General features: G+C 42.6%; 1 protein-coding gene across 5 annotated transcripts in view; it reads left to right on the top strand.

Annotated features, from left to right (window-relative positions):
* Positions 1-3,239: 3,239 nt before the first annotated feature.
* The window catches only part of CEP120 (centrosomal protein 120), a 34,328-nt gene continuing 10,791 nt past the window's right edge, over positions 3,240-26,776 (top strand). The window contains exons 1-16 of one of the 5 annotated variants that reach the window (XM_076066856.1): positions 3,240-4,035; positions 5,585-5,741; positions 9,642-9,753; positions 11,341-11,476; positions 12,866-12,910; positions 13,187-13,323; positions 14,577-14,774; positions 15,581-15,799; positions 16,495-16,894; positions 18,352-18,520; positions 20,552-20,701; positions 21,934-22,116; positions 22,729-22,825; positions 24,266-24,421; positions 25,373-25,462; positions 26,351-26,443. In XM_076066856.1, coding sequence (XP_075922971.1) covers positions 3,984-4,035; positions 5,585-5,741; positions 9,642-9,753; positions 11,341-11,476; positions 12,866-12,910; positions 13,187-13,323; positions 14,577-14,774; positions 15,581-15,799; positions 16,495-16,894; positions 18,352-18,520; positions 20,552-20,701; positions 21,934-22,116; positions 22,729-22,825; positions 24,266-24,421; positions 25,373-25,462; positions 26,351-26,443 — 2,394 coding nt within the window. In that variant the 5' untranslated portion in view covers positions 3,240-3,983. Of the gene's footprint in view, positions 4,036-5,584; positions 5,742-9,641; positions 9,754-9,871; positions 11,477-12,865; positions 12,911-13,186; positions 13,324-14,576; positions 14,775-15,580; positions 15,800-16,494; positions 16,895-18,348; positions 18,521-20,551; positions 20,702-21,933; positions 22,117-22,728; positions 22,826-24,265; positions 24,422-25,372; positions 25,463-26,350; positions 26,444-26,776 lie in introns of those variants that run through there. The other 4 variants (XM_032953499.2, XM_032953500.2, XM_032953501.2 and 1 more) reach the window with 4 other exon arrangements.

Consider the following 26,776-nt stretch of genomic DNA (forward strand, 5'->3'; position numbering starts at 1 on the left):
TTTGGCGTGGCGGGGAGTTTGAACAGGAATTCTGCTGGGAGGCACATATTATTTGTCTCTCTGAAGCAGATGGCAGCAGTGAACTTTGATGAACTTACTGATGAGTCCTAGTGAGGACGAAACTGGTCTACATTTGTCATTGTTTCATTGCTACCAATTGGGATGGCCATATTTTTTTTAATTGAGTTGGTGGTCTAAATGAGAAAATGGTCACATCAGTTCTTTGAGCTGGTAGGCTTGACAAGACTGAGAGTTTTTGTAAATTAAATGCACATTTTTGTGTTTTTAAATCTTGGCGTTTGAACAGCGATTATATATTCATGTCTATTGCATGTAGGTATTTTCGGATATATAGAATACCGAGACGTATTTTCGGTTCTACATGTTGTTGAGTATGATGTTCAAAACATTACAATCACTGCCAACACAATGCAATGTAGCTTGGAGGTTAATGATCATCAACCATGTTCAATCCACTGCCGTCATCTCTGGCGATCCAGCAATGTAACAACTATCCACCCAGCATTTGTGTAACGTCACACTGCGGGTGAGATCCAGAGTTGAAATTGGGCCAGATTTTACTGGGAAACATTTATCTGCAAAGTCCAAAGGCTGATGGATCAAAATATCCCTTTATTTTCAGATTCAATATTATACTCTAAAACGACATGTATTTGCACTATTGTCCGTTTGCTGACTTGAGATTACCCTTTTGTGAATACTGTACTGTAGTTGCAGATCTTCTCGATGCATAACGTAAACCATTTGCATGTACACAGGAATGCAAAGACAAAGCTGTCCTGTACAACGTTTGACAGGCTTGGGGCAAGTGCTGTTGTGTGTCCTACATCACCCTTGTCTCCCCAGTGCTGATGGTTAACACACCAGACCAGGTGCTCATTTAAGGCCGAGGCGACATAGAGGATGCACTGGACCGGTTCAGATATCACTCACCACCAGGGTTGTTATATTCATTGTTACATAAACATCAAGGCTATGTTACTTACAGAAGCTTAGGAGAAGCAATGGTGAACAGATATGCAGCACAGCAATGTATTGAATCAGTCTGTGCAGAGCTTTGAGTGCTAACCCCTCCTATAGTGTATATGGATTTCTATTAGTACTCAGGTTTCCTATATCACGTCACTTTAATGAGATTGGCCTAATATAGTAATGTAGCAGGACCCTCCTGATAAATAATGTTGTGCATCAATGACGCTCTCCTCTATAAAATCCATGACAGTATTATATGTACTTACAGTACTGTATATACATCAGAAATCCGTTCTGCATCTCCACATACAATGACATTTGTTAGTCAATTATGCTGCCTATTGGCTTTCCAACCAATAATATCAAGCAGTATTTAAGCAAGCAAATCTCTAGACTGATTTCAACCTTCTGGATGTCATCATCAGCGATGCTTTTTCAACAATTTTTGCCGGAAAATACGAGTCTGGAAAGCCAAAACTGCATAGGCTAATGGACTAAACATTGTTTATTATGTGGAGACACAGTGGAGTTAAGCTTATAAATGTTTGGTCTAAAAGGAGTACACTGGTGGTGCGATGTCAAAATCAGCAATGGGACAACCGAGCAACCACTCCAGCCACTTATACTTTTCTGGCTTGTTTATGTTCACTTCCTCGCCTGGTATGCAGGAGGTCGTGGGTTTGATCCCGGCCTTGACACCTGTACATTTGTGAATTTGCATGTCTCTCTCTCCCCGTGGTCACGTGGATTTTTCTCTGGGTCCTCCGGTTTTTCCCTCAACATTGAGAAACATTTATTTAGAGTATTTGGTTGCGTAAATTTCCGCATGATAAGCCACTTCGCTGAGCTATCATTTGTGGCCAGGTCGCTTCTAAACAAAGCTATATTGCTCAGTGGGCCTTACCTGGGAAAAAAAATAAAATTATTGGATTACCAAATGTTATTTGCAATGCTACTTTGGGCCATATATAGTAAACCACTATTCTGTGCTTCTTTAACGGAGTAATAGCAAAAACTACATGAACTCTAATAATAGGGTTATCCCCCTTTTTCCGGCAACAAAACTTAAACCTTTTTACAAGGATTCATGTCTGCATTAACCACAATACCTGCTGTAAAAATGCAAACAAAAAACATACTATGATAATATATGCATTGTCCTTGAAACTGATTGGTCCACACCAAGGGACGGCTTTCTTTTGAGCCTCGACCCAATTGGTGCTCGACCAGAGGACGTCAAAAGGCGTACCTAGTATGCCGCCAAAAGGCGTACCTAGTATGCCTTTTGACGCCTTTTGGCGTCATCTGGTCGAGCACCAATTGGGTCGAGGCTCAAAAGAAAGCCGTCCCTTGGTGTGGACCAATCAGTTTCAAGGATAATGCATATATTATCATAGTATGTTTTTTTGTTTGCATTTTGACTGCAGGTATTGTGGTTAATGCAGACATGAATCCTTGTAAAAAGGTTTCAGTTTTGTTGCCAGAAAAAAGGGGAAAAACCCTATTCTTATATTTTGGTACTGGCAAAGGAGGTCTAATGATGTACATGCACTTTCTTTCCTGAAGCCCTCTTGCGACTGTCAGACCTCAACATTGGCATTCACCTCCTGAACATTCAGTATTGCCAGACGCAATAAAATAATTGGCAAGCGTTCCCCGTATTCACAATGGTAAACTTAGTGAGAATTTTATTGTTTTATTTTATTATTTTATTCTCATTCTACGTGACTTTACCGAAAGAACCAAAGAAGATTACGCAGACAATTAATGGGCCTCCCTTCACATATCTGTCCTCTGCATGTACAAAAAGGTCAAAGTATGTTTTTTGGCACATCTCATTAGCCACAGGACCTTATCGACGTGCATATCAGCAGCATTTGTTCAAAACAAGAAATTATGCATCGGTCTCGACACCTAATTTGTGGTCAGGTCGCTTCCGAAAAATGAGATGAAAGTTCAGTGGGCTTTAGCTGGTAAGATAAACAAAAGTAAGTTTAAAGTAGTTCTATTTGGAGTTTTTTTTAAAAAAAGTGACGTTTACCTTTCCTATACGGTGCACTGCTATTGTGTTTTGTATCACAGTCGTTGTTGTAACGTTCTGACCCGCCCTTACTGGACATCTGCGAAAAATAACTTAACAGCTCACCGGACTCCTCCCGCATATAAAGAAATATTCAGATTGTGATTCAGTGTCTCATCAGTGGCGAACCTCAACAGCTTCACCACCCCCCCAAACCCTCTCTCACTACCCTCGACTCCAACCCCCCGCGAGATGGGGGCGAGTTGGTAGAGTCCGGGGCTCGACTTCCGCTTCCTGGTTTGAACGCTGCGCGCCACTGCTGGCGGGAAGCCCTCCGCTCACTCAAGCAGTGGCAGCCGCTGCTTTTGCTGCCCCTTGAGGTTTTCACCTCCTTTCTCCTCCTCCTCACGCCTCGTTGGTCTTCAACCCCAGCCGTTCACCTCTTCACCACAACCTATTCCTGCGGAGTCACCTCTTAATTCGCCTTTAGTCGTATTTTCTGCTGCCGATGCCGTTCACTCATTCTACCTCACGTCGCTGCTTCAATCTTCACTCACATTGACGCTTTAACTTCTCACTCATTAGGATTGATTCTCTTCACGACTGCTCCCTCATTCACCTTTTTTTTACCTCTTCGATCGTAAGTGCTCATGCTTCACCTCAATTCACCCCTCCTCCACCATCCCCCTTTTAATATTTCCACCACTTTGCTCTGAATTCTGTTAATTCTCTTGATTTATTTGAGCCCTTCGCTACTTTTATTTAATCCTAATTTTGTTTCCTTTCTCCTCGTTCTGCCTCGATCTCTTAACACTTGCTTTCCTCACTCGTCCTTCTCTTCATTGCTCCACCTCCGATCGCAGCAGACAAACCGATTATCACGGTTGGCTGCGTACGGTGTGAAAGAAGTTCAGCACACGCATACATACGCCTCTCAACTCCACCTTTATGTGGACAAGTCTCAAGAGACATGAGCTCCTCCAGACCTGACCAGCTGCTCATCGTCCTGTCCATCTTGGAAGGTGGATGATGATGTCCTTGTGTTTTTAGTCACGCTCCTTGTCCACTGCCTCTTATCCATCCCGCACCTGCGATAAGCGCGGTTGGCTACGTACGGTGCGAAAGAAGTTAAACGTACATTACCGTTACTTGAACATTCAGTTCAACTGTTACGTGTCAATGGTATACAATGTAATGTTACACGGTGAACTTACGCAGACAAACATTTTAAATGTTAGGTGAACGGATATACGAATACTGTTGTGGTCCGTATTCTGGTTTAATTGTTAAAAGTTATTGAACGCATACTGTACATGTTTTGTTAAATGCTTTTTTTTTAAATCTGTTATTATGTATGACGTTAATTGTAATGGCGATGAAACGTTTAAAAAGTAGTTTTGAAAGTTTGTTTATACAGTACACGGACTTTAATGTGCAGTGTTTATTTAAGCCCAGGGCTCCCTGGAACAAAGATACAGAACTTGTGGTATCATTGGGCTCTTACCTGCTAATAAATATAGGTCATCAAATTGACACAATAAGTGCAAAATTACGATGTTATAGAGTTGAGTGTATTTATAAAACAAAAAATATATAACGGTTTCCTTTGAATGACGATGCTTTTTAAGAGACCGGTCACAGTATTTAGTTGAGCAATGCCGTCTTAATGCATAACGTTCTTATTTAAAGCCATGAATATAGAAGGGGCTGAAACGTTTGTTCTCGGGCCATGAATAGCGGCCACGGTACCAACCACACAATGTATAAGTGGTTGTATTGTATACTGGACTATTTTGCACGTACAGTACAGAATATTTTTTACATTATAAATACATAAATGTTGTGGATTTGCACTCCAACACACCGGTGTGCTGTACTCGTAATGAATTGACATGTTCTGTTTACGTGACAAACCTTACTAATTGGCTGTGTGGGGTGGTGGCGGGTTTAACGACACATTTATATTTACGCGATCTTACCCAAAAAAACTGAATTATGGATGATATTCGTCGCGAAAGCCTACGTGTTTAACCAAATACATAACCCTTCAACATGCTTTAAGTGAAGTATGGCTGAAATACGTGAGGAGCCCTTCGTTCAGCGGTGCATTGAAAAAGTCCAGTACAATACATTGCATATACTGTAGAGTACTGTAAATAAAAACCCGTGAACAAACTATAGTCTACACGATAACTACGATTTGAAAACTTTAAAAAGTGACCCACAGAGAAACCGTATATAAGCACAACTATGTTCTCATGCCACACATAAATACAGATATGTTTTAGTTCATCAGCCTACTGATATCACAGACCAATTTGACTTGGCATCATTTATTCAAGGAAAGAAACTGAATTTGTTTTAAGCAAATACTCTACATGCAATGCTTATTGATGCTGAATCGGGTCTCAATGAGTGATGCACGTCTGCTGTGTACTGTATATATATAACTTCTTTCACACCATACGTAGCCAACCCTGCTGGGCCCTCTACCATAACCCACCGTTGCTCTTCTCCCTGCCTCTGCCCTGCCCATGCCCTTCCTCTCTTCCCTGCCCTGCCCCATCCAAGGGCGCCGCTTTCCCAAGCGTCTGCGGCACCAGCTCGTGGTGGAGGCCAGGTTCGATGGCGAGAGCCTCTTCACAGACCCCGTTGAGCACTCGGAGCAGCCCGAGTTTGCCACCGAGCTCGCCTGGGAGCTGGACCGCAAGTCGCTGCACCAACACAGGTACAGAGAGCACCTCCAAACACCTCACTTTTTGTCCCACCATCATTTTGTACGTTTTATAATTCCTTTAATACGTTTTAGAATCATAATATAACTCAATACATCCCTAGAGCTTCCTCTAAGGTTGTCCTTTGGCTATTAAACTTACTGGCGAGATGTTAACGGACTCTTATACGGGAGGTCGTGGGGGTGATCCCGACTCTGACACCTGTATATTTGGAGTGTGCATGTTCTTCGCGTGGTCGTGTGGATTTTTCTTCGGGTCCTCCAGTTTTTCCACATTTAGAAACACATGTTTGGAGTATATGGCTGCAATACATTTCCACAAGATAAGCCACTAAGTTGAGTGATCATTTGTGGTCAACTTGCTTCTGAAAAAGAGCTATGTAGCTCAGTGGGCCTTACTCTTTGGTTCTATTCGGTAAAGTCACGTAGGTAAAAAATAAAACAACAAAAGTCACGACGTTTCGGCCACAACACAAGGCCGCTTGTGTTGTGGCCGAAACGTCGTGACTTTTGTTGTTTTATTTTTTACCTACGTGACTTTACCGAATAGAACCAAAGAGTATGGATCATTGCATTCATGAAAGCTTTAAATCTAGAACTCAGTGGGCCTTACCTGGTTAAATAAAAAAATAGTTGAGTTTACAAAGTCGTACTTAAGATGTCACAACACAGTCCTGGGTGATGAATTTATAGATACTGTATTTATTTCAAATGACCCAGCCTCTTATCAACGGTTGACTGAATATTGTGAAAGTGATGGCTCCATATCTGAAAGAGTATTGACAGATGTCATTTGTTTATTGATATTCGTCGGTGACATGTAGACAATTTGAAATACAAATTAGTTTTCGCATTCAATTCACCCAAGCGTATTTGTGGGGTATTTGTAAATTGATTACCCTGTGTTTTTTATAGCTGCTAGCCCAGATAAAGGTAAAAGTGGGTAGCAAGTCAGGCCAGTACCTTGAATCATCCCAGCCTTTCAATAACCATCGTCATTATCATCAGCGATGTTGAATCCAATGATGAATAAACACCTCCCCAAGCCATCACTATCTGTCATGGTCCTGTGATGAAAGAACCTCTCTAGCTCCTGCACACGAGATAATTTCATCACTACATCTCGGGAGTAGGGGCTGTCTTGATCACCAGCCATCATCCCTCCTGTACAAGCCTCATTACTTTTGTAAATGATAAACATGATGTATCCAAACTAGATTTGAAGCTTTCGTGACTGCAGTACTGACTCTTTGTTTTTTTCGGTAAAGTCACGTAGAAAGAAAATCAATTAAATAATAATAGAATACGACGTTTCGATTGCAACACAAGCAACCATCATCAGTTAAGAATGAATGAGAAAACAAACATAGTAAACTTAAGAAATATAATGCAATTCAACACAGAAAATCGGCTAACACAACAGTCAACAGCCTACCTGCTTGATTACGTTCTTCCAAAGATTGCTTAATTTGAGAGAGAGACGAAACACAGACACAGAGACACAGACACAGAGACACAGACACAAGCAGATAGAGACAACACAGAGACACACATAGAGAGACACAACATAGACAGAGAGACAACACCTCTGTTTCGAGGCCTTAAATAGAGAGGCGGGGGTAGAGAGGGGGATTGGGGTAGAGAACAAGGAGAGAGTTGTGTGGAATTCCTGCCCATAGTGGATGGAGGAGAGACAATGGACTTATAAACAAACAAGCACGGATTTGTGTGGAATTTTCAGACCAACTGTTGCATGTCCTCTAATCCGTGTGTTTCTCTTTCTCAATGTAATTCCAATTATGCATTTCTCCCTCACACCCTTTTCAGTTAGCACTCATTGCATGCATATGACGCTCTTTCGTTCTAACGCTCTTTGTCCTGGAGTAAGTTCCCTATGCGGGCCAGTCCTTATGGAAGAAAGCAGGTGCGGCATTGCCCCGTACGGGCTTGTCTTTAACCATATGTGGTCTTGTGGAACCTGAATCGAGGTGTCAATTGTTTCAATTCTGCTCAAAGTCGATCCAACAGCCACGTTAGAGTATTGATTCATCGAGGGTTAATCATTGCATAAATGCATTGGCGATCGATGGATCGAGTAGTCCCATTGTTTAGTACTGTATATCTTCCCGCGAAACGTGTGTGTTTTAACAGACGGTGTTTCATCTTGCACAAGCTCTGACTGAATGCACTCCTCAGCACATAACGTTTTGTATTTTTATGTCATCAATACAATTTTTCGTTTTTATTTATAAAATTATTTCATACATATATCATGTGTACAGTATCATTATGGCGATTATCGATACCCCAATGAAGCCCTCATATATCGCTCATAGGTAAAAATGTAGCGGTCGGGAACGCATTTCCATTGGAACCATGCTATAATGACCTCGTATAGCGCTGTTTCCTATATAGTACAGTAAAACCTTGGATTGCGAGCATAATTCGTTCCGGAAACGTGTTTGTAATCCAAAGAACTCGTATATCAAAGCACTCGTATATCAGTTGTGATCACGTGATGCTCGGCAGACAAAGCGTATACGTACTACTCGTATTGCGAGACCTCGCTTGTTTATCAAATGAATATTTATTTTTTTAAATTTGCTCGTCATGCAAAACACTTGCAGACCAAGTTACTCGCAATCCAAGGTTTTACTTACTCCGATTCCCAAGAATGCATCCTGAGCACTATAGTAGGTATGCCTGTACATTGAGATTCTCTATTAATCTATACGTCCCAGCTGTGCACCAATCCCATGTGACCTCCCACCCCACTCACCTCTCTGAGCCCTATAATCCCATGGGGATCTGCCTCCTCCAACAGACAGCTGGATAAACCACATCACGGTGAACAAGGCTCACTAGTGTGAGTTCGGCCCAGGGCTAATCATGGCGAGCAGTTACACAGCCTGCAATCCCACAACGGGGGGCTTCCGAAAGAGCTAGGCTGTATTCCTTGGTGTACCTGAAATGATGGATGATTTGAGCCGAAGTTGCAGTGTAAACCAGTAAATGTAACAACTATTCCCAGGCTTCAGCAGTAGGGATATTGGTTAGGATTAGTATTATAGGCAAGCGACTTGATGGTAGCATCGGTTTTTTTTAAATGCCTACATCCATCACACATTATGCTCCAGCAACACTTCTTGCAATTACTCTTTTACATCAGCTGCTGCCCACTTGCACCAGACGTCTCGTCTACGTGAAGGATGATCACACCTTGACGTTCCTGGAACGAGGCTTGCTTCAGAAAGAGGGTTATTCAATACTGTGATCATAGTCACCACGTTTATTTAAGTGGTTATTTTTACAAAGTATTTATGAGGGTTGGAAAAATACAAAGATTTATTGATTACGTGCTATTGTTTCTTAAGCCTGCAATACGTGCATAGAATTGCACAGGAATTGATTGTTATTCACATACGTAATATGTAACTGGTTCACGTGGCCCCTTAAGCCATTGGAGGTGATGCCATTCTCTGCATTGTAAAAATAATCATTTGATTCTTGAATTCTAATTCATTTCATGACCCGGAATCACAATGTATGGATTCGCCGAGAGATGGAGGGGATAAATCATTCCACCCTTACTAGTTATACTATTGAAATATAACTCGTGATGTCCTATTTATATTTGAGTTGTACCACACGTTTGGCATTATGTCCAACATTTCGCCCCCCATGCTGGGAGCGAAACGTCGGACATCAAGGACCGAAAAACATGCAGTCCTACCAGAAAAGCACATTGCAGAGCTGCATAGCTACAACTGTGAAAATAAACGCAATCGATCTCAACATTATTTTTTTTTACTTCTATTAAATTTATGATTTAAGCTACTTTTCTGCTTGTCTTTTCTTTGCGGAACAATGGCACATTTTATATCCTTTTTCCAGGCTGCAGAGGACTCCGATCAAGCTGCAGTGCTTCGCCGTGGATTCCCCATCTGCAAAGGAGCCAGTTGGCTACGTGGTCCTTGATCTTAGGTCCGTTCAAGAAAAGCCGACGGTAAGAGCCTCATTGTGTTGCAGTGGTTAGTGCGCTGCATTATGAACCCAACCACCTGAGTTCAATTCCAGGCCACGGCTAACATTGGGAAGTGAGTAATATCTGAATGTGTCCTCAGGTCTCCCCCCTTCACCAACTTGTACTGACATGCATGGTGAAGTATGGTCAACAAACCCCATGACTGACACGGAGTGGGGAGGCTTTCATCCAACAGTGGATTGACAAGCGACTGTAAATGATTATTTTTACAGAATTATTGTTTTGCATGAGAAGAATAATGTCCAGGTTTTAATCTGTGGCAAGTAAAAAGCTACTATAAACTGTTTATAAATTACTGAAAGAATTGTAAAAGTAATTGACAGACCTCATGCGCAACATTTATGTAAATACTTTAGGCAATATAGGATCTCAGAAATCTCGAGTGAATTGAAGTTTGTGCCAGTGCAACAATCAAAGCTACATTTGCCTGTGACCTAATTACCCTGCAATGCACCTGATCTTGTTAGATTTCAAAAGCGAAACAGGGTTAAGCCTGGTTAGTACTTGGATTTGGAGACTAGCTGGAACAATCAAGAGTTGCAGGCTGAAGCTGTGAAGTGTGCAATATATGCAGGTACAGCAGTTAATTATTGAGTCTTTCTGTTGAACTTTGAGCGTTACCGTCTCATATGCGCTGGGGTTTCCTCCAGATATTCTACTTTCCTCCCATGTGCCAATATTCACAAATGAAATTGGACAACATCACATTGCAGGACCTTCCTGAAAGAGTCTTGACAGTTCTTGGATAAATGAAGGGTATTACCATTACATTAACATTTTTTAATGACTGTAGTATAATTTACAATGGTTCAAGGTGTTTTTTTATATTACTTTTTTAGCACAATCTGTTCCAGAAAATCTGCTCCTATTAATTGAAGTTTTTTTGCCATTTTTTTCGTAGGTACGGGCTACCAATTTATCTTTTCATGCCAAAGCCAAGAACAGAATACTGTGCATTGTTCATTCTGTTTTTACAGACTCTTTATTAGTCTGACAACTGGTGCTACTGTGTATGATTTATTTTTTTATTTAGAGGAAATAATTTACTTGTAAAGCATTTCCGTTTAATATAGAGGCAAGCAAGTGAATTGCTGTAAACAATTTTAATCACTACCATTATCATCATCAACCATAGTTAATCCACTGTCAGATGAAGGCCTCTCAAAGCTGCCATTGTTTTTCATGATGCAGTGATGTAAAAATTCACCTTTCCATCTCCTCAGTGGGTGTACTTTCATACACATTCCATTCCTACCACATCTTTCACTATTGACCATTGCTATTGTCCCCTCTAGCCATGATGTGTCTTGTCCAAACCCACTTATTCTTATTAGCAGTTTGAATTGTCTTTAACCTGCACCAAGTTCTCTAATCAATGCATCCCTCCTCTCGTCTCTCACTGTATTTCCCAGCATGCATCTCTTCATGTATTTTGTGCACTTTTCAATTTACCTTCCATTGCTTTTTTCTAAATGATCACGTTTCTTGGAAACGCATGTCATAGTGGGTAGAATGTGCTGCCAGTTATATTTATTTAAATATTTTTAGCCACCCAAGTGGTACCCACTGTTGAGCAGCAAGTATGCCAAGACACGTCCAGAGCTCCGGATTGGGGTGCTGCTGGAAAACGACTCAAAAGCACAGCCAGACGCATTCCGGGCCAGAGACGCTCCACCGAGAGACGGTATGTGAACTGCATTAGCAGTGTGCACACCAACAATCCCCGCCCTTCATGCTTTGCCACCGTGGGCTGCCCTTTTCGCCCATCGTCATGTAGGTGAAGTAATTCACATGGCGATTTTTTTTCAGTAAAGTCATGTAGATAGAAAAATAATAATAAAATAAATTGAATAAAAAAGAGAAAACACTAATGTAGACTGTAGCCTGATTATTAAGTTTGGTGAGTGTACTGGTAGTCTATAATGTTGACTGTAGGAATGGTTATTAAGCTGGGTGAGTGTACTGGCAGCCTATAATGTAGACTTATTATTGGTTCTTTCAGTAATAAAAATTAAATAAAAAAGAAGAGGTAGTGCTATGGCAAAATTTATATTAAAACGAGATAGTCTTGGATTGAACCTTGGCAGGCCTGCATCAGATCATGTTGGCTTTTACAGAGCTTTCCAGGAGCATCTGCTGAAGGAAATGCCATTGTCATGATTTTTTTTTAATGTTCACTAAGTAAAGGGATACACTCAGGTTATATATAACAATTCATATTACATTTGTAGTGACTGGGAATGTCACTGTGTGGTGCCGGGCCTACGAGGCCACGGTGGGATGTATACTGTTGTGTGTACACCCCGGACACAGGATGTAGTACCAGCCCTAGTGGGGGCTTGGGTGAGCGCTGGTTAAGCGCGGGGGCACCATGCACAGCGTGCGGTGCGGGCTCCCGTTGAGAGAGCGAGAGAGTGTCAGCCAGCTGGGGTTACGTTGGGAGCATGATACTCTTGCTGACCTGGGGACATGTGACCGGATGATACTGGACAGGGGCCACCGGTGGAGGGGGCCAATGGGTGGTCACATGGTCCGGGAAGAACTCTCGAGAGCCTTTGGGCAAGAGCGAAAGTGATCGAGAAGGTGGAGCCAGCCCCAGCCCGGCCCGATATAAGGGGTGGGGGGCCCTGTGAGGGGCTCGGGGTTCTTACTGTTGGAGAGGCAGGAGATCCACGTCAAGCTTGAAGAAGCCTCCAGCCACACGGTCCGGGACCCAGCTTGTGGTCAAGACCGGGATAGTGGAACCGTGTCTAGTTCCGCCGTAGCGTGGTTAGTTGGGTGGTCACCATCCGAGAGTATGTTGTGTTAATAGCCCTGGAGTTTGTTGTGCAAATAGTTTAATAAAACGTGTTGCTCCCGAAGAGAACGTCTGCGACTCAGTTGGACTCAATACACATTTCTTAATTTTACATGCTTGAATATACCTGTGTGTAAAATATTGTGAGTTGTCTTTTTTTCCATTTAACGGTATTTAACAATTAATGCTGAGATAAATATTCGTTATTTTCCCTTCAACGTGCAATGCTCTTTTGTGTCTTTCCTCTACTTCTTTCAATGGAATCTGACAATGAAGCTCTTAAATCGCCTCTATCTATAACTAAGCTAATGCTTCTTTCTGGTAAGAAACCTTTTTCTCTATTTGTGTTTGCATATTCCTTGCTATGTTGCATATTTCTCAGATCATAAACATGACAGCTGGTACTATAGGTCCTTATCTACATGTTTGACCCAAACTTAAATCTTCTCACTATTGATGTGAACATTTCGGAAAAACCAAAACAATAACTTTTCCTCGTCTTTATTGCGTGAAGCTTTAACTTAATGTTTTAAGTTAATCACAATTTAGCGACTTAATGTGTGACATTAGCTTTGCATTTTACTTTGTGGTGTGCAGCACGCATTCCAAACGCCAAGGCTCTGACGGCCGTGCTGGATGAGGAGGAAGGCTTCTACTGGATAGGTCCATCCCGCCAGGCCACTGATATCTACGTGGTGTCAGTCACCATTGCATTTGCAGCTCATTTAGAACAGGTATTTTTTTTATTCACAGGGAATTGGTTAGTTAGTTCATTAAGGTTTGGGGCCAGCTGTCGTGGATTGGGCAAAACTTTAGCCCACTTTTCCACCCAGGCAACTGGAGATCAGACTAAGGTTTTCTAACCTAACGATAAAAGTAACACATATTTAAGAATCACAGTTAAGAGACAAACAACTTATATACTATTAAAAAATGTTAAAATAACAAAAATACGTAAACTATCCTGCAATGAATCTTGGTTATACATGTGTCGATTGCACATGTAACTTTAAGTTTTCAAGAAGAGACAACACATGAACAAATTACATTTATAAATATGTCCTAAGCTGTAGGACACTGCCACAGGGTAACAGTTGGGATACTCGACCTCCAACCTCCCTGAGGTCGCCAGTTCCTTCTCCTGGTGCAGCAGTTGAAACAATGGGCAAGTTAGTGAAATCACTCCCACTTCTGCTCACCCATTTCTAAATGGATACGTCAACTTTAGTCAATTGGCAGATTACGTGTGGTTCAGCAATGCGTGTGTACTCCCACCCTCTCCAAAACGCATGACAAGCGTGAAAGAGTAGGCCAAAATACCCTCTATTATTCCCTTTGCGCCAGGAAAATGGCATAAGCAAGTACTGGCAGGGCTGTACCGGTACCCTTATGCCTAGGCTGTGTGTGTCCTGGGCCATCCAACACGAGTTTGAAACTTCATCCATAAGAAACTAGATGTTTTTCTTAGTCAAGTAAGTATTTTTGGCACCCCAGTGACAGAAATACACATCAATATGTAATGCAGTGGCTACACAAGAACACGATGGTGGAGCACCTCGCTGTTATTTAAAATATTTTTTGCTCATGAATAAATCTTCAAACTTATGGTGGACAGCTCAGTACATACAGCTTAGGTTTCTATTAAATAAAAGTTACGTGGGTTTCATCTTCCTTTAGCAGGGATTTTAAAACACTGTACTAACAAAACCTCCGAAATGGAGTCTGAACACGCTGCAGTTTTTAGTTTTACTTTCAAGAGAAAACCACCATATGCTGATGGTCCGAACAATAAATAAATATTTACTACCTCAGATCGTAAAGAAAGAGAAAGCAGCTGCGTTCTTTTGTCTTTCTCGCACAGAGAGATAATCTCATTTGGATCCCACCTTGATGAATAATAGGCTTTGAATTGGCTCAGGTGGTAAGCTCTAAAGTGGTAGGCTTGCGGCACCTGCTCTGTAATCATGTGCGTCCAACCCCCGTGCAGCTGGTGCCGAGCAGCATGCGGCTCCCGGAGGGAAAGCCTGAGTTCTACTTCTACTACACCCTACTGGGCAACAGTGTCGCCAACGACCCCTTCACTGACCTCCTGAACCCCAACTTCTCGCCGGAGCGAGCCTCCCTTAAAATCCGGAGCACGGTTGATGTTTTGCAGCGCTACTTCTCCTTGCAGCCTCCAATACAGGTGAATAAGCACACAGGAGGAACAACCAACCCCTCACAATTCACAACTTTGCAGCGTTTATACGTGTAACATTTTGCAACATCACTATGAGTGATATATATGACTTTCTAAACATTCTCTTTTAAATCGGTGTGCTAAACCTTGACATTGGCATTCAAGTTGCGTGCATTAATCTATGGTATTGCCATAAGATTTTGGTTACTGTAATATATTTTTGATCCTGATTACAAGCGTGCTTTTGTATCCATTGTCCACGGATTTCTATCTTGACTCTGGCATGTGGCTCATATATTGTGCCTCCAGTACATGTACGCTATTTATATCAAGAGTTATGACTCAGGGAAGCTGCCATGGTTATCATGGTTGGCACGCTGGATTTGCAATCCAGACGTAGCTAGGTCGATCTCTTGGTGCGGCAGCTAAAGCAATGGGCAAGTTTCTTAAATCTCACTCTCCCTCGATCCCGCCGGGAGTATAAATGGGTATACCACACATTATTCATAATTGATATTTGTCTCACTTAAAAATCTATTATGAATCATGATGTTGGCTGCAAAAACCTCTTATGTTCGAGCTGCCGGTTGTGTGTGGTGGGGTAATGTGTGAGTACTTGTGGTTACTGCCACATCGTCTAAGACTCCTCACCGGAGAGGCTCTGTCCCCCTAATGGAGTCTTTCTGTCAGCAGAGCAAGCAATTTCAGGGCTGCACCTCTATCTCTGCAATGGCTCCACACGTGCTTCTCACCGGGGGAGTTTTTTTGTTTGTTTCCCCCAACACGAAATGTTGTATTTTGTGCTTATGCAGATTCACCTCTGTTGTGGGGAGCAATCCCTAGGCAGCACGGAGGTGTCACTGGAAGGATTAGCACGCAGAGAGGTGGACATGAGACCTGTGACGGTGGAGGGGGTGTTCGCCCTGGTCCCTCCCAACAAAACTAAGCAGAAGATGCCGCCACTCGCTTCCGACGAGGCTCCTTCCGTCGGCGTTTCAGTGACACTCCGGCGAGAGGGTGCTCCTTCTCGGGTACGTTAGAGATACAACAATAGTTGGCCAGGGTGTCTCAAGAGGTCGGCAATGAGCCAACAAGCACCACAGGGATCCTCCATTTAATCCAGCTTTTAGCCACCCGTGATTAAATGGGTTTTTCGAGTGTAGTAAGTGGATCTCAGCTCATTCACCAATGACTACATAACCATCACATTAAATCAGGTTTAATTTAATGTTGAGTAATGTCTGGTCTGAGAATAGAAAATTGGTTTTCCTGCCATGGAATGAATATTTGTATAGCAGGGCATGTGGAAAAGTGTCCCCAAGTGTGGATAAAAGTCAGTTAAAGATATCTCAGAAGTAGTCTTCTGATATTTGCTTCTGTTCGCTGCTCTTTCACAAGTTATGTACTGCTTTGCAAAACTTCTGAATTATACTTTGAATCTTACCATGATACTGATTGCATAATTGGAATAACAAAATGTTCATGACCATCGTGGAAAGCAGAAACAAACACATTTGACACTACAAATGGGAATAAAAACGATACGAAAAAAATAATCTCTTAAAACGGAATCATGTCCCCAAATCCTGAGAGTCAATTCATTGCACGAGGGATGAATCATTGCATGCCTCGATGGAAAGTAGAGTGCACTGTTAGCACATGTGTGAAAGCGTGCAGAGAGTACATTCACTGTGAACCTAAAACGGCATCATTGTGCACACTTCAGGAGGCGAGTCCAGATAATGCAACATCTAAAAAACGGCTTCCAAGCAAAGAGCCCACAAAGCCAGCCTCCCATCTGGAAGTGAGCAAGCAAGCATCTATAGGGGTGCCGCCCTCCCCACCCACCAAACAATCAGCCTCAAGCCAGCCCAAAGCACACGGCTCATCCCCTCCGCCAAGTTCTTTCAACTCTCCTGAGTGTTCAGGCCATGGAGGCCAAGCCTCCAGGCCACAGCAGCCCCGGTCTGACCATGCTACCAATGGGAAGCCCTCAGGCCAGCCGAGCCAGGCCTCGGGGCCTCCGGTGGGGCCGGCGGGCCTCGCTGACAGTCGTGGGAACAGCACAGGAAACGAGGGCGAGAGCCTGGAGGATGATGGGAAAGGAAGAGGTCGCACTTCAGGAGGTGAGTGCCGAATGAGCAACTGCAATTATGCCAGTCAAATTGTGACAACTCCCGCAGTGGATGAAACTGACAAAAATGAGGGTCGTGTTTCGACTCAATGTGTGTTTACTTTATGAGGCAAGGAGGTTTGTTATCTGTGTCTTATGTGAAGGAATGCCGATTTGAAATGCTTTTTTAACATCTTCGCAAGTGTTTTGTGGACTAAACATTTAAATTGTTTGATGGATGTGACTACCTTTGTATTGATTTTTTACTGAATCTAAGCATGAATTTTCTTCAATAAAACATTAAAACGTGGGGTTTAAATTTTCGATATAATCAGATGTCATATTTGACATGTCCACTGTTGAAAAACTGGTCGTGACTACTGCCACACTCTATTACCCCACTTTTATGTCTAACATAACTATTTTACATTTATCTTCTCGATTGGAACCCCACCCCCCCTGAACTCATGTTTATCTTTTAAATCACATTTGGTTAATTTTCGGCAATGTAAACAATCGCAGAATTAGCTTACGCGTGAAAAATTTGGCATTTATTTTCTGAAGAGAGTACGGAGGGCAAGCGAGCTGGCCTTGTCAGAACGTGTTAGGGTGGATGTCGGCACGACGTTTCACCCAGCGTGCATTGTTCGTACGATCGGATCGCTCCCGGGTCTGATGTCAGGTCTGATGGGATCTCTTGCAGCCCGGGCCTCCAATTATCCCAGTTTTTCAACCTCTGAGGCGTGACTGCTGGCTCATGAGTCCTGTTAGAGCGAATTGTAAACAAATGAAAGAATACTGCAAAAATGTTTCGCACTACAGGAGTGATCGTTTTGTTTTCATATGCCACTTTTCACAACATTTACCAGACAAAACTTTCATAGTTGTATTAAAATAATTGCTTACTCTCTCTGTGAGTTGTAAGAACCAATCACCACGAAACCTTTTGTGAAATTAAATAATTTGTATCAGTATGGGGACATTTTTTTAATGAATTATGTAAAGTTCCATCTATATAATTTTATTGTCATAGCACAATGGTTTTATCTTGTGTGTATTGTTTCTCGCACGTTCGTACTATGAGTACAATTTTGGTCACTCCATTAACTTGGGGTAAAGTTAGCTCATCTTAAAAAATGCAAATTATAAATCAATGTAATCTCGCGCACGAATCAGCATGTAACATAATTGTAAAAATGTATACATCATTCACCAACATCAATCCACTGCTGGATGAAGTCTTTCCTTCATAAAGCAGTTTCACCATTTCTCACGGTGCCACAATGCAACAATCCATCCAGCTCCTTCGCATGATCCGATTTTATCACTCCGTCTCCACGATGGACGCCCTCTCTGGGGTACTGATGCATGGTTGCGTGCCTAATAATTACATACATTACATTTTCCACGACACGCGTGCAAAGTGTGATGGGTCTGATGCGCAGGCCCTCTTTTTTTTTTACGCAGCAGGGTCCAAGGAAGCTGCTCCGGTGTCCAGCGCCGCGACTGGCAGCGAGTCGGGCCTGACGTCCGGCTCACGCGTGGCCATCCCTGCCACTGCCCACCACATGTGCTTCTCTCTGGACTTGCGCAGCATCCGAGACCTGGCGCTGGACTCTGCTATCAGCTGCTTACTGCGGTCAGAATAGTAATACTAATAATGACATGTTATTTTGCCCTTCTTTGTCGATCCACTGCTTGGGTGAAGGTCTCCCCCTGGCGTGTCGGCGATCATGAGGGTTGTTTGTTTGCTGGTTAGTCCGTGTTGGTGAAGGTGGGGTGCAGAACATGTTTAACCTTCTTACAATAACGGTCATAATAATGTCTGTTTAGACCTATATCTTGGCCCTTTTACATATTAGTATAATAGCCATCCTATATCTGTTTAATGTTTCTGTTAACCAATTTGTAATTATTCTGTGATCGGTATGAAAATAATCACCTTGAGTCGATTTAAACTGCATGGTTTTTAGAATTGTTCATTGATTTATGTTTGTGCAATATTTGAGATCTCTCATATGATACAGTTGTTTTTTCTATTTGAGTCATTGCTATACTTTACCTGTTTTTCTTTTATAATTTTGGTGACCCGGGCCAATTATATTTCTAAGTTTACTAGGTTTGTTTTCTCTTTCATTTGTACCTGATGATGATTGCTTGTGTTGCAATCAAAACGTCGTATGCTATTATGTAATTTATTATTTTCTCTTCTCTTTCTACGTGACTTTACCGAAAGAACCAAAGAGTAGGTCTCTCAAGTTCTCACTTACGTTAAAGGGTTAGAAATTAAATTTGCCCTTCAGTCTGTCAGTCAGTGACAGAGCTTAACCAATTTTGACATAGAGGATCAAGTAATGGCTTATTAAGAAACCAGCGACAGCTGTTGGTGATGAGCTGGTTACCACCTTTGACATAGGTCAAAAATGTGACCAACACTTTTACCGTGCTAACCTAATAAGTGGGGCACCACCTGGTGGAAGAAGTGGTTTGTTGCACCTCATGTCAAAAGTTACCTTGCAGGTCAAAAATTAAGCTCAACAGGGATTCAGGTGGCTGTTACTCCGCAGTTTTTATAACAATAGTACAGTCAAACCTTGGATTGCGAGTAACTTGGTCTGCAAGTGTTTTGCAAGACGAGCAAATTTTTTTAAATAAATATTAATTTGATCAACGAGCGAGGTCTTGCAATACGAGTAGTAGTACGTATACGCTTTTGTACTACCGAGCGTCCCGTGATCACAACTGATATATGAGTGCTTTGGATTACAAACACGTTTCCGGAACGAATTATGCTCGCAATCCAACGTTTTACTGTAGTTCTGAAAAAAAATCAACCCCTCCATGGAACAGACTGGACCAACAGGCTTGTAGCATAAAAACATCATCACCAAATAGTCGGTTATTTAAAGCATATCAGAATCGGGCATATTATTGGATAAATGTGGACTGCGCACATTTGTAAAACTCCAAAAAGCAGCTCATCTGCAAGGTGGCCAGGAGGTGACAATACAGGAAGTGAACCTCTGAACCCATCTAAGTGGACTTATCACCTTGTGTGTATGGATCTCTGGGTATTTCGGTTTTTTTCCACTTCCACACTGATTATACACTGTGTAACAAAAAAATTTTTGTTCCTGGGTAGTAAGTGTTATTTCCTAATTGCCTCAAAAGTGCAGAAAATGGCTATTCCCCTGAAACTTTGCTTTTGTGACCAAGACAGTGATATTTAGAAATGTAGATATTTTCTTCGAGAAAACGTGGTGTGCATTTGTGTCTTTCGTTCGCATAAAGTGCTGGTCACAAAAGCAAAGTTCGTGGGGAATAATAATAGCCATTTTCTATACTTTTTAGGCATAAGCAATTAAAAAATAACACTTAATTACCAAGAAACAAAAATTGTGTTACATAGTGAATTATTAACAATGAAACCGATTGATGGTTTCTTAGATAAATGACATTATTATTACTACATCCCTTAATTAATACATCATCGATGGCAATACATTGTTCACTTGTGAGTACATTAAGTGAAGTGTGTCCTGACCATCATCTTCATTGTGTACATAACAGCTGTTGTGGCAACGCTCCATTTTGGTAAGTTTATTTTGGAATCAACGTCCGATTCCCGTGTTTCCACCACCATGCGCGCGTGGCTTCCCTGGCTCCACAGGTACTCGTACCCGTTCTTTGGCAGCGCTGCCCCCATCATGACGAATCCTCCGGTGGAAGTTCGGAAGCACATGGAAGTGTTCCTGCCACAGTCCTACTGCATGTTTGAGTTTGCCACCCTACCCCAACAGCTGGAGGACACATTCTACAGGCAAGCCACGAAGCGTGCTGATGCCGGAATTTGCGTTTCTTACGGTGTAACAGGGACGCTGCCGAGGTGAAACGGCTATCACACTGGACTCGCAGTGGTCGCTGCTTCGATCTCCTGGCACCGCAGTTAACACATGTTTCTAGAATCTCCCCCCCCCCCCCCTCCTCTGTCCACCCAGCGATATAAATGGGTCCACCGCGGCCGATAAAAAAGACCGGTGTGGTAGAATGTGAGTATTTCCACCTCTAAACAACAAAATAATAAAATATATAAAACAATGAAAAATATATATAATTTTTTTATTTTTTATTGTTATGTATATATATTTTATTATTTTGTTGTTTCCCTTCAACGTGACTTTACCAGAAAAACTAAGAATATGAATTACTGCAGTCACGAAAGCTTTAAATCAAAATTTATTTCCACCTCTTTCAAGACATCTGGCCAGCATGGAAGGGCAAACCAAAATATCCTCCAGGGTGGCTTCTGGAGCTGTCTCTTGTAGAGGCCTTCTGCTAGCAGTGGCCTAAGCCGTGCATTTGAGAGGCTGCATCTCTATCTTTTGCCCTTGGCAATGTGGCATTGCCGGTTACTACAACACATTTCGTCCCGCGGATTTTACCATTGTGCTTAAATGTGCACAGATGTAAAGTTTACTGTGTGCATTAGTGATGGATGTTATGGCTTGTAAAGTTGCAGGAAAGGTAATAAAACATTCCTCCGCCTTTGAATTTGGTAAGCCAAGGTTTCCTTTAAAGCCTGCTTTCACACTTCATTAACACATGTGAGAGCCAGTCCTTACTTGTTTGTTATGTACTGGACCTACCTGGTTAGGTAACACAAGAACCTCCATTAGATGGTGTTGGTTAGGGTGGTGTGACTTTATTGGATGGTAGCAAGCATTGGCGGTCAAGCATTGATGGGCCTCCAAATTATATGATGTGATCTTATCTCTTGCACTGTTTTTGCTTCTTTTGCCTTTGCTCCATATCCACTCCAAAGTACATTTTGTCCAGTGATGCGAGTGTTGTCTTCAGGCCAATGGAACAAATGAGACGGAAGAAGCAACATACACTTATGGGACAGACATTACAAACGACACGAGATAACAGATTCTCATATGGAATTCCAACACCGAATTGTGACAATTCACAAAATCACGAGCCAGGACCAGCCGGTGGATCGTGACGTGCCGACGCACGGTGGCCCGTGCCTCTGCCCCGCCGCCGCAGGGTGCCGCTGGTGGTGGAGTTGTGGCACCGCGACCGGCTCGCCAAGGACAGCCTTCTGGGCGTGGCGCGCCTCCCGTTGTCCCACGTGCTCACGACGGAACGCGCACGATTCCTGGCGCCCGACGGCGGCCAGTGCTGGAGGCAGGCGTACGGCGACCGCGCGCCCGTGCTCGCCACGCACGGGTGGGTAAGGCGAAGGAGCTGCTTTGAAACCAACGCTAAAAGCATGGGGGAAATAGCCCACGGTAACTCTGGCGCGGACACTTTGGGAGTTGTGGGTAGTTGTTGGTTATCGCTTCGATTGCAGATGCATTGTGACCTATCATGTGCTGATGCTAACATACATCTATGAGAGTGAATGAGCTCGCTTTAGTTAACAGATGCCTATGCAGTGGAGCAGCCGCACGTTTGAAGTTGGGGTTGGGCTACGAGCGAATGGTTCTCGCTGAGCGTATTGGTTAGATTACAGATTGGTATCCGTGAAGTTAGCCCCACCCGCTTCGTCACGGATAAGGGGAGTTCTATTGCTTTAAGGTTTTATTAAAGCTCCGCATATACTGACTACTGAGCCTAATGTTTCATCATCGCCATTGATGTCACCTTGTTGAAGGGAGAAAAATGCTGACGAAAAAAATGCCATGATTTTCCTCTAAATGTTTATGGCTGTCTCTTTTCCACATCGAAATATGTTGGGGGTTGTCCGGACAACGGGGGGTAGAGAAATTACACTTGTCTCGCCTTTGTAAAGGTTTGAAATTTAAAAAAAAACTGTTCACTCTGCACTTTTCCCCTCAGCTCGAGTGAAAAAATAGCCGAGTTAAATTACACGATGACTCTTGAAGACCGCGGAACTGTGAAGACCCAGCAGGTCTTAATCTCGGAGCACTCGCAGGTAACCACATCGGTGTGACGTCGTGGAGTGCAGTGCAATCAATGTCCTATAGAGGGTGGTATTTTATTGCCAGAGATTGCACCAGTGGTTCCCAACCTTTCTGGCCCTATGGACCATGATCATATCCTAAAAAAAACAAACTGCAGATCTCCACGCAGTAAAACATGGTGATTTGTAAAAAAAAAAAAGAAATCATAGTGTCTGCAACAGTTTGGTGGACCACTTCCTATGGCCTTGTGTGTATATGTTGGACTTATTTCGCACCGTACGTAGCAGACCACACGGTGGGAACCACTGAATTACACCATTACTGGGGTTCATATTCTTGGTTCTTTCGGTAAAGTCACGTAGAAGGGAAGCAAGAAAATAATAAAAATAATTGTTTTATATTTTTATTATTGTATTGCTTCCCTTCTACGTGACTTTACCGAAAGAACCAAGAATATGAATCCCTGCAGTCACGAAAGCTTTAAATCAAAATTCATTACTAGGGTTGCTTGAGAATTACATGTTACGGCATGTTTTTATTTAAAACAATGGACACTAATGGAGCTGTGTGCTGTGATTTACACACTGCTTTAACTGTAGGCTCTGAATATACCTGTCTGGTTGCATATAATGTATGAAATGGAGCTTATTTGGACTTAAAAAGATGCACTTGGCATTAACACAACATATAAAGACTGTATTTTTATCCTGGAAGGAAGTTGAATATGTTTTTTTTTAAATTCAGTAAAACCTTGGATTGCGAGCTTGATTCGTTCCGGAAACGTGTTTGTAATCCAAAGCACTCGTATATCAAAGCACTCATATATCAGTTGTGATCACGTGACGCTCAGCAGACAAAGCGTATACAATACTACTAGTATTGCAAGATCTCGCTTGTCTATCAAATTTATATTTATTTACAAATTTTGCTCGTCTTGCAAAACACTCGCAGACCAAGTTACTCGCAATCCAAGGTTTTGCTGTAGTTTGAATCCTTTCGATTTTAAATTGAATAAACAACGCATATTCCTACAAAAGTAAATAGAAAGCCTAGTAATTTTTAATCCTGTAAAGATATTTTTTAACATTGTATGAATTAATTAACTTAACTATGCTGCCATAGTGTAATGTATAACACACTGCACTCACAACCCAGAAGTTGTTGGTTCGATCCCCGGACGTGGAACTTTAAATAATGGTGCAATTTTATAAAATTTTCCCACCTCTGACCACCCAGCAGTATAAATCGGTCCACTACAGTTAGACGATCGGCAGATCGGTGGGGTAAGGTGTGGGCACTCCTACCTCTTCTGAAAGGTTTTGCCAGTGTGGAAGAGTTGGCCAAAAAAAAACTTTCTAGAAGGACTGTCTGGAGCTTCCTTTATTGGAGGATCTTCTGCCAGCATTGGCACTGAGCAAGTTTTTGAACGGCTGCTCCTTTACCTTCCCCAGGAGGAGCGGATTCCTCTCAGGGAGGCTCCACGTACCCGGCCCGAGCCGACCCCCGCCGTGGCGGTGGTCAAGGAGCCCAGGCAGAGCCAGGAGTACCAGGCGGCCCTCGAGCTGGAGATGTGGAAGGAGATGCAGGAGGACTTATTTGAAAACCAGGTACCTAACCCAGCATATATATATATCCAGCACATCATACACATTTTTTTGCGACCATCATAATTTACTGTTCGTGTCGTCCCTCCCATGCGGCGCTTCTTGACGCACCAGAGGCAAGGATTCTTGCAGATAATAGGTCGGTTAGGTTTCGAAATTTCTCAAATCTACACAATCCACTCGAGAGCTTTGGATCGCAAGCGTGCGTCACCCAGCCCGACTTATAATAGTGCTATCGAGCTTTTGGAATGAACGTTCTTCACAGTTGCTGATTATCCGCTGTTTCGAATGGAAAAACCTGGGTGTGCTGTGATTATCTGATGATTGATCGCTGCACGTAGGTCTGCGTGTGATTGCGCAGCAATGCAAAGTGGGCATAGAAAACATTTTTTTTTAATGTTAATCAAGTGCAGCAGTCAATGACTTAACCATTAATGAAATACATGGTACAGCACTGGTGGTTTTCATTATAAAACAGAAATCTAAAATGTAAGCATCGTACGGTTTTTCTGACGCTGAATAAGTGTTTACCTGCGAAATGTAGCCTTGTTAAAAATTAGAAACTGCCCTGTTTTTCTGTGTTGATTCGTAACCTCAGCGCCTCTTAAATGAGCATTATTCTCTATAAATACAAACGAGACTTTAAGGCAGGTCCCAGGAATGCCATGCGTCTCAATTAGAAATGTCAATAGCTGTGAGCCGTGAAGTACAAATGCTTCTTGCTTACTAAGGCACGTCGGTACGACAGCCATTTCTAACTTCAGTTCAGGAACTTCATTTTAAAAATGTATTGTCACGAATTTTAGTTCATTTCTTGTCAAACATTTTGTATGCAAATTGAACCACGTGACAAGTACTCTCACATTATTAGGTGTTGTTTCGCTTGTGACAGACGCAATGAATTGCAGTTGCATCTTCGGCGGCGCACGATTACCGATCGTTGTCTTTTAACAGCTGAAACAAAAGGAGCTCGTGCACATGCAGGCCTTGGCGGAGGAGTGGAAGAGAAGAGACAAAGAGAGGGAAGCCTTGGTCAAGAAGAAAGTACGTGAATCCCACTGTGTGTGTTTGTTTTCGCGGTTGTGCGTTGTACCTCTCCTGTGTGTGTTTTTTTGGGTTTGTGCCCGTGTGTTGTGCACCATGTTGGCTAACGTTTCGCTCCACGTGCTGAAGAGGCTCCCTGGCACATGGTTGCGAAACATGGGACATCTTGCCGAACAACACGTGGTGCGACCCGAAAATGCATCGGGAGGCTGTAGGTGAATCCCATTTTGGTTGTAAAGATTATTTAGAAAGTGATTACACGTGTGTGAGTCACTTTCAATGAAAATGAAGATCTAAGACGAATAAGCACTTCTAGTAAATGTTCCTCGGATTGTCATAACGCTTAAATAATTGTGTATTGGTCATAAATCAAGCTAGTTACATCATTGGTGTTTTTCCAATTGTACTGTATGCAAGTGAAACTTGGGTGATCAATTAACTATCGTACTGCAGAGAACAGTTACGTAACCCTTGGACTGCGAGAAGAACCCGTGAAAGTTGACTATCAGAGAGTGGTGGAAAAGCCAAGAGATGTAGCTAGGTGTGATGGAGAAAACGAGGAGACTGTGTTTTGTCAAGTAGAAGACAGGGAATAGAGGATTGGATTGGTCCTAGGGTCAGTCGGTCGGTTTACTGGTCAGGTGACCGGTCTGTAATGGGGGCTCTGGACAATAAAAGATGGACTGACTCATTTCTGATGGGGTCTAAAGATAATAGACATACTCACACAATGATTAGACGGAGCAGTCTTTGGATAGTGTTGCAAATGTAACACCGCCTGACAGTTTACCATTGGTAAATAAAATGCCCAAATCGCACAGCTTCATCATTGGGGGTGAGGGGTGCTCGGTAATGAACAGAACGACTGACGGATAATTGTGTTGACAGGTTTCAGAGTATTCCATTCTTGAAGAAAAACTGCGGACGACGCTGTGCGACCTCGAGAGGCGGGAGAAAGAGCTCGTTGCAGGGGAACACGAGGTGGATGCCACAGATGTGCAATCCACAGCAAGATAAAACCAGCCCTTGGTTAAAACCACTTACACACACAGCTGCTGAACATAACCTCGTGGATTTTTTTCCCACAAATTGCTAAAATCCTATCTGTTTTCTGCATTAATATTGTGTTAAATGCACCTGATTTAATACAACTTCGAAAGGTAAGCAGGCTTGAATGCTTAGTCCGTGGATTGGAGACTAACTAGGAATTCCAAGTGACAGTAGAATGGCATTGTTTTCTGTAAACTGTGGGATTTATCTGCCTTTATCTTGGCACTCCAGTTAACGTGCGTAACACTCGCGAAAGTAATTGGT

The sequence above is a fragment of the Petromyzon marinus genome, chromosome 13 (genome assembly GCF_048934315.1).
Source record: "Petromyzon marinus isolate PM22_M1 ecotype Great Lakes invasive population chromosome 13, UKy_Petmar_22M1.pri1.0, whole genome shotgun sequence".
In the NCBI taxonomy this organism is placed as follows: domain Eukaryota; kingdom Metazoa; phylum Chordata; class Hyperoartia; order Petromyzontiformes; family Petromyzontidae; genus Petromyzon; species Petromyzon marinus.